The following is a 20411-nucleotide window of genomic DNA, read 5'->3' as shown; positions in this document are numbered from 1 at the left end:
ACATTGGGTTCCAGGAAGAAATCATCTACAGTACTACTCCATTTGTTGTTATGTGCCATCAAGTCACATCTGATATAGTGCCCCAATAGGATTTTCAAGGTATGCAAGATATTTAGAGAGTACCTTTACCAATACGACCACATTTCCATGACCAAGGAGGGAATCAAGGATTAGCACCCCAATCCATACACATTTGCTATGTTAGTGATTGTGATCTAATTCAATCTGTATATGCTCTACACAGGATGAGTTTTTATAAGTGTATTTGCTTTCTAATGATCTTATGGGAATTACTGGCAGAAATCTTGTTCTGCAAGTTATACAATGTAAGGTTGATGGTGATGATGTCGGTTGCCACTGGGATGATTTCACTGGCAATGGCAGTTCTCAGCAATTAGTCTCTCTCTCTCACTCACTCTCTCTCTCTCTCTCTCTCTCTCTCTCTCTCTCTCTCTCTCACACACACACACACACACACACACACACACACACACACACCGTCTGACAACAAAAGGGATGCCACAAGTCTTGGGATGTTCAGGGGAGAAATCAATGTTTTGTTTCAGAAAAATTGTAGTTGATTATGACATCAGCCTGATGTGGCGTAACGTACAAAGCAGGATTTCAGCACCTGTATCCAGTGCAGATGGAAACTGATTTTTGCCTTATGATTTTTCAACAGTTATATCTGGAAACAAATTTATGACTACATTAGGGTCTCAGCAAGACATACGATCACATGGCTTCTTGCCTTATAAACCCATCTTCACAAATTGGCTGGCAATGTTGGATCAGCTTGTAATCTCGATTTGTAGTCTCCTAGACTGTAATTCCCAACACTCCTATCAATCATAGCCAATGATGGAGATAATAGGAGTTGAAGTCTAATATCTACAATTCTGAAACCACTAATGAGCATTCAGAGAAAGCAGCAATCTTTAGCATGGCAGGTATAAATTCTCAGCTAGTATTCTGCTTTGTATACACAACAATGTAGGGGCAATATTAAACCTAAACACACTGTTAAATAAGTATGGCAGTGGTTCCCAACCTTGGGTCATCCAGATAGATATTTCTGGACTACAACTCCCAGAAATCCTGAGTACAACATCTGTTGGTGAAGGCTTCTGGGAACTGCAGTCCAAGAAAACCTGGGTTACCCAAGGTTGGGAATGACAGGTTACTCACCTGTAATTGTAGTGCTTCAAGTGGATCTGTGATTCACAACCTGGGTGATCTGTGCCTGTACAGAGCCTCATCGGAAGATTCTAGAGCTTCTGTGGTAGCAATAAACACATTAGAATAAACCTCTCCCCCCTGTATAAGTACCTTGGCGTCAAGCATCCCCTTTCAGTTATGTCAACCACCACTTAGAGTAAGCAGAATGGCGTGACAGAGGAGGACGGGTGGGATGTGTCAATCACAGAGGTCCACTTGAAGAACTACAATTACAGGTGGGTAACCTGTTGTTCTTCTTTGTGGCCTCTGTGAGTCACACCCTGGATGACTAATAAGCTGTCTTACCCAGAGGCAGGGTGTCACACCAAGGTAGAGGCTAGAACAGCACATCCAAAGGCCGCATCAGACTTCTGGTGGAGGTCAAGTCTAGAATGATGGTTAAAGGTGGATGGCTGTGTCCAGGTGGCAGAGGCACAGACGTCTGGAAGAGGTACGCCATGGAGAAAAGCTGTAGAAGATGCCACTGCCTTGGTGGCGTCAATTTCTTCCATTTATATAGGTAAGCCTTCCTTATGGATGGTTTCTTAGCCTGATGGAGAATGTCCATTAGCGAGGGGGAATCCTCCATGCTGCCAGATGTAGAACAGGCAAGTCTGGGTGAAGGACTTGGGAGTTGTTCTGTATGAGGAGGTGTGGCAGGCAGGGGAGGTGGTGGATGTCTGACGAGAGACTGCGGAGAACTGGGAACTAAGTCTGTCTCAGCCACCAAGGGGCTATAATGATGGAATTGGTTTTGCCTTGTTGCAGACAGACCATAACTTTGTGGAGGAGCGGGAACGGCGGGAAAAGGTAAGTAAGGGTTTGGGGCCAACGGCTGACAAATGCATCTCCTTGGGAGTGTTTGCCAATTCTCGCTCGGGAGCAGTATAGTTTGCACTTTCGATTTGTTTGGGAGGCGAAGAGATCGAGAGTTGGTGTGCCCCATTTCTGGCAAAGTTGACGGAATATTGTTTGATCTAGTTCCCACTCATGAACTTGAGCATTTGTGCAGCTGAGCAAGTCTGCTAGGTCGTTGTCGTGACCAGCGATGTGTAAAGCTGTGAGACAGATGTGATGTTGTAGACACCACTCCCAGAGGTCGACCACTAAGTAGAGGAGACTTGGAGAGTGGATGCCGCCTTGTTTGAGGATGTAGTACACTGCCATGGTGTTGTTGTTGGCAATCTGTACCATTTTGCCTACAAGAAGGTTACTGAAAGATCTGCAGGCTTTTATGACTGCCAATAGCTTTAATTCATTTATGTGGAGCAATTTCTCTCTGAGAGATCATTTAGCATGAATCTTGAGGGATTTGCAGTGAGCCCCCCAGCCCATGTGGCTGACGTAAGTAGTGATTTGTATTTGCGGACGCGGTTGTTGAAATGGCCGCCCAACAGAAAGGTTGGGAGGTAAATGGCACAACTGAAGTTAGGAGGTGAGTTCTGGAGTGACCCTCAGGAGAGTGCGAGGAAGGTCTGTTAATGGATCGAATAGGGCGAGAAACCAGGACTGGAGAGATCTCATTTTTAGCCGTACATGTTGTATGACTGATGTCATAGAGGCCATAGTGCCTAAAACCAGTTGTACTGTTATAGCGGGAATTAAGGCATGAGGGGTGAAACCCTAAAGCAAGATGATCAAGTTTTGTCTCTTGTTCGTAGGGAGAAAGGCACGGGCTTGTATGGAATCTATGAGTGTGCCTATGTAATGTACAGTCCTTGCAGGTTTTAAACTTTATTTCTGTTTGTTGACAGTAAGACCGAGATTGCGAAGGAGGGTGAGGGTGAAGCAGGTGTCTCATTGAGCTTTGAGATGGGAGTGTGCTACTAGGAGCCAATTGTCGATATATGGAAAGATGAGAATGTTTTGAAGTCTGAGGTAAGCAGCTACTGGTGCCATGCACTTGGTGAATACTCTTGGAGCTGTTGCAAGGCCGAATGGGAGGCTTTTGAATTGGTAAGCCTGTGATCCTATTTGAAAATGGAGGAATTTTCTCTGTGTGGGATGTATTGAAATATGAAAGTAAAGACAGGTTACTTACCTGTCACCATAGTTCTTCAAGTGGACCTCTGTGAATTCACACAAAAGGGGTTAAATCAGCACCTGCGCTGGACCTCTTGGAATATTAGAGCTTGAAGAGAAAAGTAACAAAGTTTAAGTTGCCCCAATAGGGCATGCTCCACCTGCCTCAGCCCCCAGTTCCATTTATCCGCCACAATAGCCTGAGCTATGCTAGACATGTTTAGTGACGGATAGTGGGGAGGCAGGGCGGGACTGTGTGAATTCACAGACGTCCACTTGAAAAACCATGGCTACAGGTAAGTAACCTGTCTTTCTTCATTGTGGCCTCTGTGAATACACACAAAAGGGTGACTAGCACGCCCACTTACCGGAAGGTGGGACGTCACTGAAGTATGAATGTCAATACTGCTCTCCCGAAGCTCGTCTCTCTCTTAGCCCTCAGGTCCAGTCTGTAGTAAGTTATAAAGGTAGAGACATTAGACCAAGTGGCACACCTACAGATGTCAGGAATATCAATGCCACGTAGAAGGGCTGTAGAGGTAGCCATGGCTCTGGTGGAATGAGCCCTAAGGCCGTTAGGTGAGTCCTGTGTTGGATTTCATATGCCAAGGAAATGGTAGAGACAAGCCATTTGGAGAGGGTTGACGAAGATGCTGGAGATCCTTTCTTATTGCCATAGAAGCACAGGAATAGCTTAGGTGAAGTGCGGAAGTCTTTAGTGCGAGAAACAGAATGCTAAGGCTCTTCTCACATCAAGGGTGTGAAGCATGCACTCATTGTCAGTTTTTGGATCTGAGCAGAAAGTAGGCAGTAATAGTAGCAGATTTACGTGAAATTCAGAAACCACTTTAGGTAAGAAGGACAATTCCAGGTGTAATATCACTTTGTCTCTAAAAAATTGTACATACGGTTGGTCTGAACGGAGAGCTGCAAGTTCACTGGCTCTCCCTGCTGACGTAATGGCCACAAGGAATAAAGTTTTAAAGGAGAGCAACCTAAGGTCACAAGTCGCCATTGGGTCAAAAGGTAGTCGAGCTAGTGCGTGGAGAACCACCTGAAGAGACCATTGAGGTGTAGGTAATTTAGTAGGAGGTCTAAGGTTGGCAAGACCCTTAAGGAACGCCTTGAGTGTGGGATGGGAGAATAGGCGTGCTGAGCTAGATTCCCTGGGTTGGAAAGATACAATGGCAGCTATGTAGACTTTCAGAGTCGAGAAAGGCTGAGATCAAATAAATAATGTATTGTAGCAGAGTGGAAATTGACACAGGAGAAGTCTGAAGGTGTCTAGTTTCTGCATAGTTAGTAAAACTCTTCCATTTGTAGGAGTATAGGCGAGTAGTAGAGGGCTTCCTAGCACTATCTAGGACCTCCTTGATAGAGAGGAGATCCTCTGGGTGAAGAACAGTGCCTGCATTCTGCGTGAGAAGATGTGGTAGAGGTGGCAGCTTGACCATGTCTAAAGCCATTGCTTGAAGCGTAGGAAACCAGGCTTGTTGAGGCCAGTATGGTGCTATTAGTATCGCCTCTGATTTCGTGTGACGTAGTCTGATCAAAGTCCTTTGTACCAGGGGGATTGGAGGGAAAAGGTAGAGTAGGTCTTTGTTCCAGGGAATCATGAATGTGTCTCCCAGAGTCCTTCCCGTGACCCGCTCTGGAGGCGTAGAGGTTGCATTTTCTGTTGAGATGACTCACAAACAGGTCTATCTTGGGAACCCCCCCAATGATGACACAGAGAGGTGTAGATTTCAACTCCCATTCATGTGACTGGTCAACCTGCTGAGTTTGTCTGCTGTCTCGTTGTCTGCGGTGGAAATGTGAATTGCCACTGGGAAGATGTGATGTTGGTAGCACCATTCCCATAGGTGGATTGTGAGATACAAAAGAAATCTGGAATGTGTCCCTCCTTGTTTGTTGATGTAGTACATGGTCGTGGTGTTGTTGGTGACCAGCTGAACACCACAACCACGTATCAGAGGTAGAAAGGCTCTAAACGCCTTTGTGACTGCTAGCAGTTCCAGATGGTTGATATGTAGTACTTATCCTGCTGGGACCACAAAGCGTGAATTTGATGATGGCCGCAATGTGCCCCCCAGCCGATGGGGCTGGCGTACGTTGTGACTTGGATTGTGAGCTGGAGGGGTCTGAAGGGATGGCCGATCATGAGATGTGGAAGAAATGTCCACCACTGTAGTTGTTGTGCAAGTTCTGGAGAGACACAAAGACGTTTTCTTTGGCTGTCGTGAATGGGATTGAAGAGGGACAGAAACCAAACTTGTAAGGAGTGCATCTTTAGTCTTGCATGGGCCAAGGCAGGTGTTGTGGATGCCATGAGTCCCAGAAGGTGTTGGGTGTGTTCAGCAGAGACCATCCTGTGTGGTTTGAACTTGTGTACAGCAGTTCTTATTTTCTGGATTCATTCTGAGGGAAGGAATACTCTGCCTACATTGGAGTCCAGTCTGGCTCCTATGTAGTTTATGACTTGGGAAGGCTTGAGACTTGATTTTTTTTACATTGATTGTGAGGCCTAGGCTTTTTAGAGTGTGTAGGACGAACTTGGTGTTTTTGATGGCTTGACGTCTGGAGGGAGAGACTATCAGCCAGTCGTCTATGTACAGGTAAACCTGGATTCCTTGTACACGTAGAAACGCTGCCACTGGTGCCATGCACTTTGTGAATGTCCTTGGTGCCGTGGACAACCCGAATGGAAGAGCCAAGTACTGGTAAATGTTGTCTTGGAAAATAAACCGAAGATACTTTCTGTAATTTGGATGAATTGTCACGTGGAAGTAGGCATCTTTGAGGTCCACTAGCACAAACCAGTCCTTTTTTCTCAACAAATGATGCAGTCTAGGGTGACCATCCTGAAGCGTTTTGCTTGAAGTAAGTATTCAGCTTTCTTAGATCTAAGATTGGTCTGATTCCCCCGCCTTTCTTTGGAACTGCAAAGTAGCAAGAATAAAACCCGTTTTTAATGTCTCTTCTGGGGACTTTTTGGATGGCACATTTCTGTAATAGGGTGCGAATTTCCTCTTCTAGGACAGGGTTGAAGAGAGTGAGTTTTACCTGTCCCAAAGGAGGATATTCTATTAGTTTCAGTTGGTATCCTGATTGAATGATGTTTAGATCCCAGGTATCTGTGGTTATGGCTGTCCAGTTTTGTAAGTATGGATGAAGTTGTGTTGGATGTTTCCGTCCGGTCAGAGGTAAGGGGAAGTCAAAAATAATGTTTTGATTTCTTTGCAGGAGGTCTGTAGGATTGCTGATGCTGTGTGGACTGGGAACGGAAGGCGGATGAAGAAGATGCTGCCTGTGATGATTTGGATGGACCTTGGCCTTTAAAAGGATGGAAGGATTGAGAAGATTGTGAGTATTGTGAAGATTGAGAATATTGTGAGTAGGGTCTACGCCATTGATATTTGGAAAATCTTGGTTGCTGTTGCACAAAATATGATTTCTCTGTTTTCTTCATCTTATTAAGTTTGTCCAAATTACTGTCTGTTTTTTCATTAAAGAGGGCCTTAGCATCAAAGGGCAGGTTTTCTATTCTTGTTTTTACATTGTCCAAGATTGTAGTGGTTCTAAGCCAGGCATGACGTCTGAGGGTGACAGTAGACATCAGAACCTTGGCGGCAGCAGCAGCAGCATGACCTGATGCTAGTCTCTGATGCTTAGAGACTATCTGAGCCTCTTCATAAGTATGTACAGTGGTGCCTCGCTTAATGAGCGCCTCATTTAACGACGAATCTGCATAGCGATGGATTTTTTGCGATCGCATAACAATGCTTCTAATGGTAAAAAATCGCTTTGCGATGATCGGTAAGCTGTTTCACTTACCGATTTTCACATAGCGATGTTTTAAAAACAGCTGATCACGGTTCCAAAATGGCCACCGGGGAAAAAAGGCCACCCGCTGTGTTTTTGCGCCGATTCCTCGCATACCGGGCAGTGAAAATGGCGGCCATATGGAAGATTTTCGCTTAAAGGTGAGTTTTAAGCCCACAGGAATGCATTAAACGGGGTTTAATGCATTCCTATGGGCTTTTTCTTTTCGCATAGCGACGATTTTTCCGGAGCGGATTATCGTTGCTATGCGGGGCACCACTGTATAAAACCCTGGCGTATGTCTTCAGGCATTAATTTCAGAGCTGGAAGGATTCTCAACCATAATTACTTCTGGTAGGCGCTCATTGCTGTTAAGTAGTTTGTCATTCTAAGGAGAAAGGAGATTAAAGACTACATCTTTCTACCCAGGACTTCCAACTTTCTCCCTTCTCTGTTAGTAGGTGTAACATGAACCTTGGAGTCCTCCTAGGACAGAGGAACTTGTCTCCACAATTAAGGAATTGGGGACAGGATGTTTTAGGAGAAAATTGGTGTTTTCTCCATGGACACGTTAAAGATTCTCTGTACGCCTTGAAATGGGTGTAGAAGTAGATGGTTGATTCCAAGCATCTCTTATCAAGTCCATAAGAACAGGGATGAATGCTAAGCTTGGCGGTGGGGTGCGCTCTTGATTAATGTCACCGAAAATCAAATCCTCAGTTGGCGGTTTAGTTTGTTCTGTGTCCATTTTTAGTATCTTAGCCATTCTAGATACCATTTGCACATAGAAGGAAAAATCCTCAGATGGAGATGAGGGGTGGGGGTCAGCTGCATCTGAACCCATTATTTCTCCTTCAGGTAGATCATCTGCTGATGCATCATGATGAGTGTCATCAGGAGGATAGGAGTTAGTTGAAATGTCTGCCTCTTCTTCTGACATGGAAGGTGAGTGTTGTCTTTTACGATGTTTTTCCATAGTAGTAGATGTAGACTTAGTGTGTCAGGAAGATGACAAGACTGTCGATGCCGAAAAAGGTGGCACAGGTTCTTGTTGAGCCTGTGCAGTCTTGGGGGCGATGTGTTTGTTTATCGTTTTTGTCGACGTCGACAATTTTTTGGTGTCGATGTTGACGGGGAGATGTAGAAAGAGAGGAGGAGGATGTCGAGGAATATGAACGTCTCAACCTCTTCTTTCGTCTATGACGATCAGTCGATGTCAAAGAGGATTCCGATTCGGAGGAGTCTCGTAGACGCCAATGGCGGTGCTTTTTTGGGTCAGTTTTGGAGTCGTCAGAGTAGTAGTGTTTCTTATGTCAACATCAAGACGACCGATGACGAGAACAGTGTCAGTCAGGGAGTAAATGCTTAGTCTTTTTAGCTCTCTTGTGTGGAGGCGAAGTCGGTCTCGACTGAACCAATGCCGAAGAAGAAGCCGGAGATGGCCGCCCGGTGGACACAGGGCTATCTGGGCCAGAAGCCAAACTTGTGGTAGCTTGTACAAGTTGGCTCGGGATCAGAGATGTCAGACCCACAGGTAGTATTGGCTCCGCTTGTCTAGGAGGTAGCGAGGTTCCTCCCTGAGACATTGATTCCCGATCCCAGGAAGAGTCCTCCAAAATCGGTGAAGGAATCGATGCCGAGACTGGAGGCAGTTGTTTGAGGGGTTCTTTAGATTTAGTCGAACCTATTGGCTTGGTTTGTTTGGTGCATTTAACTGAAGCAGAGGAAGATGCCTTCGACGTCGAGGTGTAGGTTTTCTTTAAGCCAGCAGAAATTTTGGCGGGCTTTTTCTTAGGAACAGCCAAAGGCAACTGAGGAGAAGTTGCACGAACGTCAGCGCGTGGTGTGGCAGAAGGGGAAGAGATCTCAATTTCGGATGGTTGCAATGCCGAAAGAGTTTTATCCCGCAGGTGATATTTTAATCTCTGTTGGTGTGCTTTAATTGCGGCTTTTGTAAACTTTTTACAGTGCTTGCAACTGCCAGGCTGGTGGGATTCCCCAAGACAAAGAACAAAGCAATCATGACCATCCTGAAAGGGTAGTTTGCGGGCACAAACAATAAAGCGGCTGAAGGGACCGGAACGGGACATAATCAGGTGAGAAAAATATCAGTCTTACTAATGTGGATTGTTGATTGAAGGTGCATGGCCCGCTAACGACCGGGTAATTGTCCGGAAACAATAAATCCCAGCGTGAGGCAAAGAGAATGGTCAAAGGTAGTCCGAGGTCAGGGCAACGGAGAATAGCGAAGTCAGAAAGACAGTCCATGGTCAGAAAATACTGAAAAATCTAACGAAATTAGCGAAGCTCAAGCAAGAGGTTCCTAGCCAGATGGCGGTAAAATGGAACTGGAGGCTGGGGCGGGTGGAGCATGCGCTATTGGGGCATGCTCTAAACTTTGTTACTTTTCTCTTCAAGCTCTAGAATATTCCAAGAGGTCTAGCACAGGCACTGATTTAACCCCTTTTGTGTGTATTCACAGAGGCCACAATGAAGAAGCATCCTTTAGGTCTATGATGGTGAACCAGTCATTCTTTCGAAGTAAGGGAAGAACTGATTCTGGGGTAATCATATAAAATTTTGTGGCAATGATGTATTTGTTTAGTTGTCTCAAATCTAAGATAGGGCGACAGTGAAACAGTGAGAGAAATACCCATTGTTTTGATAGATGGGTTGTGTGACGTCTTTGACAAGTAAATTTGTTATTTCTATTTGCAGAGTTTGTGAAGGTGGAGTGATGACGTGTTGCTGGAGGAATGTCGAAGAAATGGATGCAGTAGCCATTTTTGATGATAGACAGCACCCAGGCATCTGTGGTGATGGATTCCCATGTAGGTAAGTGTTTCCAAAGGGCAAGGTTGGTGGGTTGGGTTGTGATCTCGGTCAGACGAGCGTCAAACATGGTGTTTGAGATTCCAGTCATTTCACCTAGTGCTAGGCTGTTGCCGGGATTTGGCTCTTTGATTTTTAAAGTAGGGATTGTAAGATGTTTGTCTTGGAGGATCTCATTCAAACTTCTGGTAAGAATTACAAGGTCGTCTCTATTGAATTGATTTTGTTGAGAACGTTGCTGGTAGGAAGGGTAGACTCCCCAATGTCTAGCTGCTGATTGTTTCTTTTGTGCATTTTCTAGTATGTCATCAGTTTCAGCATGAAAGAGGCCTGCCCCATCGAAAGGGAGGTCTCTGATATGTGCACGGGCATCTTCAGCTAGGTTGGCTGTTCTGAGCCAGGAAAAGTGGCGAAGGGCTACTGAAGTGGATATAGACTTCGCTGTAGCATCTACAGTGTGACGGGCAGAAAGCATCTGTTGCTTAGCAATAAAAAGGCCTTCTTGTTGGAAGGTTTGGGCTAGTATCTTTATATCCTCTAGTAGGGATTCAATAAAAGTGGACATATTATCCCAAATGAAGTGTTGGTAAGCTTCCATGGCTCCTTGATAGTTAGCGACTCTCATGGTGAAAGCTGCAGAAGAGTAGAGCCATCTGCCCATAAAGTCTATTCACCGACTGTCTTTATTTGGTGGTATGAGGGATTGTCGGTGTCAAGATCTCGATTGTGAGGCTTCAACAAATATACAATTTGGAGCTGGTTGTTTCTGGAGAAAAATGGCACCTGAGTCATGAACTCTAAAGAGATTATCGATCCGTTTAGACATCGTATGGGAGGAGGCTGGTTTTGTCCAGGATCGTTGTGCAGTGCTAAAGAGGGATGGTAACACTGATATGTGTACCAGAGTAGTAGTGTCTTTACAGATCGTATAGATGATCAGCTGGTTCCATCGACAGAGGGTGGATCTGGAGATCGAGAAACTTAGCCATATGAATCATAAGTTGGGTATAAGTCTGGAAATCCTCTGCCGGTGACAGTGGGTCGGTACTGACAATGTCAGATTCTGGCAAGGTGAGTAATACCGATGGAGTCTGAGGTCAAGATCCATGGTGAGAGCCTTCAAGGTCACGTCTGGAGTCAACAGACTGTCGATCAACTTCAGTGTCGACAGGCTGGAATTCATAGTATTGTCGGTTATAACCCGAGATAGATGGAGGTGGCATGTCCATGGACATCCATCCATGTTGAGGGTTGTCAACATTAAAAGAGGGCACTTGAGTGTCCATGGACCTTGTCTGGTGTGGATGGACCTCGGTGTCCAGCCCAGTATCATAACAGTGTCAGGGTCGATGTCTTGGATTCAATGAAGGACAGGAATCTTGTGGAGGTAACAGGATGGAGCGGGTGTCCATGGACCAGGATGAGTATCGAGGATCATCGATATCAGAGCCTGTGTTCCTGTGATGTCTAAACAGCATAGCAATAAAATATACGGATGCTGGTGATGCTGAGCATGAAGAATGATTTCCATCCTCTAGTCTGGTAGGAAATTATCAGGAGGCTGGGGCTGTAAAAGCCTCACAAGTGGAAGAGAATTGCTCGACCATTCTGGGCTTTTTCGGTGCCAGGTAGGGAGTGGCTTGAGGTATAGTAGAGTCTTGGTGGTACGGCGATTTCAACGTTGATGGCTGTCGAGAGGGAGGCAGACTGCTAGATGGTACCATCAAACCAGGTAAAATGCCCAGTCGGCTGGTAGATGCAGTTTGTCAAAAAGAGCACTAGTTGGGGCAAATGGCAACCCGATGAGCGTGCTGAACGTGGGTAGTTTCAATGACACTGTCCAACTATCTCATCCTCTGTTGTCCTCTTCTCCTCTTGCCTTCACACTTTCCCAACATCAGGGTCTTTTCCAGGGAGTCTTCTCTTCCCATGAGAGGGCCAAAGTATTGGATCTGTCTTTAAATGGGCCCAAAGGGGCCATGAATTTAGAGAAAAACGAATTAAGAGAAAATGGGGTTGGATGGAGGGGGGCGGGAGGCCAATTGCGGAGAAGAAAAAAACTGATAAATGTAATAAGAAAAATGAAATAAGAATAAAAAGGAATCAATATTAAGCTCTTTCACTTTACTCACAGAAGCAGAACTATGAGGTTCTCAATGCAGCAGTTGAAAGAAACTGAAAGGGGACGCTTGGCGCCAAGGTACTTATACTGGGGGGGGGGGATTATTCTAATGTTATTTATTGCTACTGCAGAAGCTCTAGAATCTTCTGATTAGGCTCCGCGCAAGCGTGGATCACCCAGGGTGTGATTTACAGAGGCTATGAAGAAGAACCACTGAACTATGTATGCCCCTAATAGGCATATTTGAAAAATTCAAACTAATGCTTACAAGCACTGTATGAACAGTATCTACTACACTGCAGATTTTATGGTCCCTAATAGAAAGCATAAATATTAAGATACTATCAGGATAAAGAATGGTGGGAAGGCTTCTGCAGAAAGTTAATGGAAGGGCTAAGCAAAGATCTAAGGACAGAAACATAATATTATTAGAGCTGAGAATTAGTATCGGAGAGATGTCTGAAAACTAAGAAATCACAGGAGTCTCATGCCAAAATCTAATTAGAAAACAGGAAGCTAATTAGCTAACTCTGGGAGGTAAAAGTAGTTGCTGCCATGATACTCACAGTCAAACTTTCAAGGTGCTGGAGCCAAACTGATGACTGGTGCTGGTTGCATGGAGCATTTAATGCCCTTACTGCCAGTTTGTTTTGGAGGCCAATTCAAAGTGCTGGTTATTACCTATAAAGCCCTATATGGCTTGAGTCCACCACCTTCCCAGGCTCCTTTGGTGAAGACATGAGAGAAAGCCGTCTCAGTGGATGCTCCCAAGCTTGGAATGTGCTGCCTCATTAAGTTGCTTGGCCCACTCCCCCTTGTCCTTCTGTTCTAAGGCAAAGTTCTTTTCAGACAGCTTTTCAGCAATAAGTGGGGGTCTCAAGAATACTATATTTATTCAATTTAGAGATTCTTAAATACTTTTTGGGGGCGTGGGGGCAGTGTGGGTCAAACTGCAGAAGCCTCTGTGCTGCAAGGTCAGAAGACCAGCAGTTGTAAGATCAAATCCACACGACGGAGTGAGCTCCCATCACTTGTCCCAGCTCCTGCCAACCTAGCAGTTTGAAAGCATATAAATGTGAGTAGATAAATAGGTACCACCTCGGTGGGAAGGTAACGGTGTTCTGTGTCTAGCCACGTGACTACGAAAACTGTCTTCAGACAACCGCTGGCTCTATGGCTTGAAAGCAGGGATGAGCGGGAAACAGGGACACGACTGGACTAAATGTCAAGAGGAACCTTTACCTTTACCTAAATACTGTTAAAGTTGTTCTAAATCTTGATTTTAATACTGACAAATGTGTAATTGTTGTTAATAAACTTTTTATGGCATTTAAAAAACTTATTATTGTATCATTTTAGTTGTGAGTTGCCTTGGATCGTCTGGGGGAAAGGTGGCATATTAATAACATTCAATGAATTTAATTAATTAATTAATTAATTAATTAATTAATTAATTAATTAATTAATTGGAGGGTTGCAAACAGATTAATGAATTGGAGGGCTACAAATGGAAGTTGATGCTCTCTGATCAAGCTTCCTTCCCCTTAAATTCTATATGTAAGGCAGGACCATTCTAAAATAAAAGTGTCATTTGAAGCACCCCAAGATAACAGAAATATATGGGAACAAAAAATTGTCTTTCAAAACAACAAAGAGAAAAGCATGGCAGATAATCCAGGTAGAAAAGAAGTAGAAAGTAGTATATCAGTAAGTCAACAAGACTCTTGAGTGATCTACTGTTAAGGGTAGGGGATACTGGCCACTTCCCTTCTGGCACCCTTCCATCTCAAATGCCTGTGCTGCAGTATGGAGTTTCTTTAATTTCTTACAGCCCACAGTCAAATTGACCACAGCTACCATATTTTGCTGCTTATCTCTTGCTCCCCTTGTTATGGATCTTGTCTCTACTTACAGTTAGCCACTCTGCCTTCTACCTCACCAAAAGATACTAGGAACAACTGGGTAGGTTATCATAAATAGTGGTACTTCTTTACTTACTCTCTAATCTTTTTCTCTGAGCCATCTCTTCCTGGGTCATAGACTCCTTTCGGCAGGTGCTGTATAAGACCTATCCGTTGCGCTATCCTAATTTGTTCTTCTTCTGTAAGCTGTGTTGCTAGGCGGGTTTGGCTTGGAGTTGGATGGTAAACTGGAACTGGAACCTGTTCCTAACATTCAAAAGGGTGGGGGAACAGAAAGAAAGCACATAAGTTTGTGTTGTTAATTTTAAGCTCATAACATAAAAGATTCTAAAGTACAGTATATAAAATATTTAATCATATTTCTTTTTCTAGCAGAAAACTATTTGGATGACATATCTGTTTTTGTCCACAGTTGTATGGCTTAATTATGCAGAACAGAATAACAGTGATGCCAACTTCACTGGGAAGCTGGCATTGATCTTTTTTAGGCTGTTCTCTGTAAAGACCATTTAATTTTGTCTCCAGGAGATCTCTATGGATTAAACAGATGTACAAACTTGACAAGAAAACAGGCTAATTATGCATGCAGGCTTCGCTAATTGATTGACTTCTAGCTTGCCAATGTAGAGATGATGCATTTCAACTCTTACATTACGAAGCACTATTCCCACGAAGAGAAACCAACATTACCTGCTTCTTAAACAAGCAGTTATTTAGAGCTTATAAAGCCTTACAGACAAATGAAGTGTTAACTGAATAGCAGGTATAACAAAACACAGGTTATTCACAGAAACACATGTACACTCTTTAAAGTAAATGAAGATAACTATTTAGGAAAACAAAATTCAACATTCATATTCATCCTGATCCCAGATGAGCTGGATCTAGATTGGCTATTGCATGAATGGGAGGACTACTTTTGTTCAAAATTCAGAGACGAGGGTAAGAAGATGACTTTCACCAATGGCCCTTTAGCTCTTTAAATCAGCATCTCAGGAAGTAAGGGGAAACAACTGCAAAAAAACACACCCTCTATCAGTGTTTGGAGCTTTGCTGAGTACCACAGTACTCTGGATCCACTATTTTTACCATAATATTTGTTTCATTTATTTAAAATAATTTTACTCCACCTTCCTCCTTAAAAAGGACTCAAGGCATCTTACATCATTAAAAGACAGTAATTAAATATTGAAAATAAGTATGCAAAAATTAAAAACAAATCAAACAAAAACCACACTAAAGATAGTAAACAAAATGAACACTAAAAACACATTCAAATCAACAAGGAACAACAATCCATGTAAAAACTCCTCTTGGACAACCAATCACTAAGAAAACGGCTGTCTGAAAAGAAAAGACTTGTGGAACGGCAGCAAAGATGGGGTCAGTCTGGCTTCCTGTGTGGGACAGTTCCAGAGCCTGGGTACAGCAACAGAGAAGGCCCTTTTCTCATGTCCCCACCAAAAGCACCCGTGAAGGTGATGGGACTGAGAAAAAGGCCTTCCCTGAGTATCTTAACACCCAAGCAAGGTTCATAAGTGCAATCCTTGAGATAGCTTGGACCAAATCCATTTAGGGCTTCATAGGTTAAAAACAGTACTTAGAATTGTTACTGGAACCATATCTGAAGTTTCCAAACACTTTTCAAAGGCGGCCCCATCTAGGCAGACCTTTCCAGGCCACCACCAAAACCTGGGCATCCAGGTTCAGAAACGAATCCAGGAGCATCCTCAAGCTGCTGACATGTTTTCAGAGGGAGTGTAACCCTTTCAGCACAAGCTGCATCCCTATTCCATGGTCTGCCTTTCGACTCACCAGGAACACCTCTGTCTTGTCTGGGATAAGTTTAAGTTTATTCACCCTTATCTAGTCCATCATGAACACCAAATACTGATATAGAGACTAAACAGATTCCTCGGATTTAGATGGAGAGGAGAGATAGAGTTGGGTGTCACAACATATTAAGCTGTTGTTGTTAATAATACTGCTGCTGCTGCTGCTGCTGCTACGACGACGACGACGACGACGACGACGACGACGACGACGACTACTACTACTACTACTAATAATAATAATAATAATAATAATTTTAAAAAACTGTGTGCTGTCAATTCTGACTTATGACAACCCTTTGCAGAGTTTTCTAGGAAGACAGTACTCAGAGGTGGTTTACTATTCCCCTTTTCTGGGAGCACCCAGAGATTGGGAAGCTTGCCCAAGGCCATAAAGACTGAGTCTACTCCCAGCAGGCACAAAGCGGAATGGGAAATTTAACTTCCAATCCCTGGCTCTGTGGCCAGAGCCGGGACAAGAACACAACCTCCCTTTTGGAATGCTTCAGGTGCAGCAGGGTAAATTACAAGTCTTAAAAGTCCATTTTAACTTTAAGATCTCCGCAGGATATATCACCACATGGATTTGTAAATTTCAGATCTAAATCCCTTGAGGCAGATACACTGTTTTGGTCTGTGAGGTTGCTAATCAACCGATTATCAAACCTTTGTCAGACCATGCAGTAAACTTATGGAGGGCAAATTTCCTTTTAATGATGTCAGTACAGTATGAGGTGGTGTACATATTCTGTCAAGCAAAATAAGAATCTGCCACTAAGCCTGAACTTTTAATTTGTTTGTTAAAAGTAATTTGCATGTATGACAGAATTAATTTAAATACATGGCTTTTCCCATTCCATTCTGAACTTGAATTATCATTGAAAGCTCTTTCAATTCAGATTTATAGTACAGTACAACTCTTTATGTTTCTTCAGAATGAAGTCCTGCTAATTTCAGTGGGCTCACTCTCTTTAGTTTTGTAGTCTTAATGCCAACCATTTCTGTGTTACAACCTTAACCATGTTTACTCGTACATAAGTTCACTGGCTTTTATTCTTTAACATGTGTGATTATAATCACAACTGTAATCCATTTTCAAAAACTTGGAAAGTCAATGTACCTCTCCCCACACCATCCTTTGGATAATTTTCTCCATGAAACCTCACCTGAAAGCTATACTTCTAAGAACTCTTTATATCTGCATACAAGTGGATCATGTAGCCAAGATCTATTTAAGAAAGTCAACTAAAATATCCTCATCAAGTTGTCAGATGGATTTGTATTCAGGGGCATGTGTTCTTCCATGTAAAACACAAAAATTTCCACAGCCTTTCACACTGTTGTACATTAACTATTATTGTGTTTTTAAAAGAACAAATATAAAGTGGGCTGGCATCCCAGTTTCATCTAAGTAACAATATTTTTACCCCCAACCAGGAACAGATGGAGACATGAGAGATGCCAAATGGAAATCAATTACTCTATAGTGGAATGTGCTTACACACAGTGAAAATGAGGAAATTCCTCATTTTGCTCTTGTCTTTGTTCAATTCTCATCCAGAAATTATTGTTTATTGTTGCACGTTTCATGGATGTGATTCAGCAGGGCCCAGTTGTAGGATAGCTGACACGTTATCGCTGTCTGGCATTTGTCTCATTTGAAGTTTGGAAGCCAGGTTTAAAGTTCAAGGATATTCACTAATAAGAATCAAGCTACATGTGAAGGTATTTGATAAGTGTGTTTAAATCAGAGCTGCCACATTATCCTGGTGGCTGGGTTTTATCTAGATTTTAGACATGCTACCTGGTGCACATTTAGCCCAACAGTTGAAATTTTAATTAAAAAAAACAGTCCTCAATCCTGTATCAAAAAGATAGCCTGTGAATGGCCATCCACAGTCACAGGACTTCAGAGAGATTGTACAAAGTTCAGATAAATGTTGCAATGTAGAAGCCATAGCTGGTTTGCAATGGCTGAAATCACTGTACAAAACTCCCTTCAAATTGTGCATAGAAAGCAATGAGACCATACCATTGCTGGCTGGAGGATTATGGCAGCTGTAGACCAAAAAAAGGAGCTTTTTCAAGCTCTGATATTATGCATTTCTATGCATTTCCTGCTTTAGTAAGGGTTGGATTCAGTGGCTCTTGGGGGTCTCTCCCAGTTCTAGAAATCCAATATTTTATGGCCTTTTGGAAACATCAGACCCCATTTTATTATCCATGGACGTCAGGAAGCATGGCTAGCAAGGGGAAGTTTGCCATAGAAACGAAGTATATATTACTAGAAGCTTCTAGTTGCTATTGTTTTTTCTTTTTTGTTCTTATGGTTACAGTTGAATGGGTCTTACCCCTCAGTAAATATGTATAGGAGATTGATATTAGAAAGCAGAGACTGCTAAAGTTACTCTCTTGGACTACAATTCTCCAGCCAACATGGCCAGTAATTATTCTGGCTGAGGGAATCTGGATCAAAGAAGTACAGTTTCAAGCTCAGCTACAACTCTCATTTTCTACTACAATATGGGCCACAGCAGTGAAATGAATAATTACTAATGCCCATTTGGTATTTCTGAAGGAAATAACACTTTGATTTCAGCAGTTGCCCTCCCTCTTGCACTTTTCTTTGCAAATCATATGGCAGTGTCACTCCTGGAAGATTTCTGTGGTCATCCCATAGATTTGTGGAGGAAGGAGTTGCCATTAAAGAAAAACTGATGGTTAAAAGAAAGAAAGAAAGAAAGAAAGAAAGAAAGAAAGAAAGAAAGAAAGAAAGAAAGAAAGAAAGAAAGAAAGAAAGAAAGAAAGAAAGAAAGAAAGAAAGAAAGAAAGAAAGAAAGAAAGAAAGAAAGACCCACTCCATGTGCATGGTAAAATATCATTATTTATGTTCACCAAAAATGTACCTGGGTCCTTTATATGGTTTTCCTTTTCCCATCTTATTCTTTTAATACTCTTTAATTCACCTGTATGGTGGATCTGACTGAGTACTGATTGACTCAAGGACAAAGAGTAACTTTTGTGATTAAGCAAAGCTTTGAATGTGGATCTCATTTTTCCAAATCCAAATGTCTAACTGCTGGACTATACTAGTTCTCTCAAGTCACTGGTAGTTATACATGAAGCCAAGTCTAATACATGCTAGTATCTGGGAAAAATGCAACAATCAACATACTTAATTTGCATAGTATAAAAAGCAAACATTTTAATATTGGTTTTGTTTACCAGTTCTCAGAGTCGTATTTGTTTGATCCTTTTAAGAATTTGCTAAATCACTGATTTTAGCTTTAATTATTGTCTTTTAGTGATGTAGGCCAACTTTGTATGCTCATTGTTTTTTAGCTATAAATATTGTCTATTAATGTTGCAATATGCCTTGGGTCCTTTTCATGGAGAGAAAGGCAGGATAAAACATTTTAAATAAATAAATAAATTTGCAAACTAGGAAAATTAGCCTTTCTGATTTGTCTACCATGCACATTAGGGAGCTGAATTTGGAAAACTAGTGCATAGTACAGTACATTTACTTTAAACCCAAATGTGTTGTAATCACAGAAAATGTGAGATTCTCTTGGGAGTAAAACACGTGCATGGGCATGACTGAACTCCCTTATTCGTGGAGGTTTCTTCCCCATCCCCCAATGTGATATGTCAAAGATGGCCTCAGCTCCCTTCACTGTATCCCTTTTGCTGACTGATCCCACCTCTGCTACATTTGAGGGGTGGCAAGTCCATGTTTAACCACTCACACTACCATCAGTTCTTGCCTGGAAGATCTTTCATAAAACTGACAGCTTTACAAAAAATGTTTTAATGCTAGTTTTTCTTAAAATGTAGATTTAAAATTTCCCAGAATTGGTGTTAAGACAAAAATGATTGAAAGTGCAACTGATGATGAAGCGCATTAAGAGGCTAACATGAACCCTTCCTGCAAAGCTGAAATGATCTTTGTACTTTGAAACCACAGTCAGACTATGTCCTTAAACCCAATATTTTTATGAAGAACACAATGCTTGCCATTATAGACTATACTTAATTCTCCTTTCAACCATAAAATGGCAATAGATAAGTATTGCTAGTTATACCTACCAAGACAGAAGTTATCTATGGCTGCCATTTATCTCCCAACAGAAAGAGGAACAAATGCTGCATTTTTAAAGTTCAACACAGGGGTAGCATATTACTGAACCACAGTTTTAAATATCTCTCACCACTGAATATGCCAACTAGTGCTTGTGGAGTTGCAGTACAATAACATCTGGAGGGCCAGAAATTCCCCACCCTCAGTTTAGCTGCACAATTGAGAACCTCAACAGTAAAACAGATGCAAAGGGTCACAGGTATAGTCTCAGTCTTGCCAAGTAAGAATGGGAAAAACTCCCATCTCAAAACATAAATAACAGCAATCAGTCATTGTGTAGTGAATACAGTGCTGAAGTAGATGGATTGATAGTCTTTCAGAGTGAAAAAAATCCTAACAAACCTGACTTTCCCTTAGCCTTTGGTTGCCAACTATTTTCACTCATGTTCCACATCAATGATGATTCTATAATACTCTGGAAACAGGTCAATGGCAGCTTGGGATCTCGTAATCCCTGGATAAAGATTATCTGAAGATTACTTTGCTTAATATAATAAATT

At 42.5% G+C, this 20411-nt stretch overlaps 1 protein-coding gene across 2 annotated transcripts in view; it reads right to left on the bottom strand.

Annotated features, from left to right (window-relative positions):
* The window catches only part of RNF11 (ring finger protein 11), a 44718-nt gene that overhangs the window by 3518 nt on the left and 20789 nt on the right, over positions 1-20411 (bottom strand). For both annotated transcript variants that reach the window (XM_020788113.3, XM_020788114.3), the window contains exon 2: positions 14015-14184. In XM_020788113.3, coding sequence (XP_020643772.1) covers positions 14015-14184 — 170 coding nt within the window. The remainder of the gene's footprint in view (positions 1-14014; positions 14185-20411) is intronic.

This window comes from Pogona vitticeps, chromosome 4 (genome assembly GCF_051106095.1).
Source record: "Pogona vitticeps strain Pit_001003342236 chromosome 4, PviZW2.1, whole genome shotgun sequence".
NCBI lineage: Eukaryota > Metazoa > Chordata > Lepidosauria > Squamata > Agamidae > Pogona > Pogona vitticeps.
Note: the sequence above shows the minus strand (reverse complement) of the source record. Positions and strands in the feature narration are given on the sequence as shown.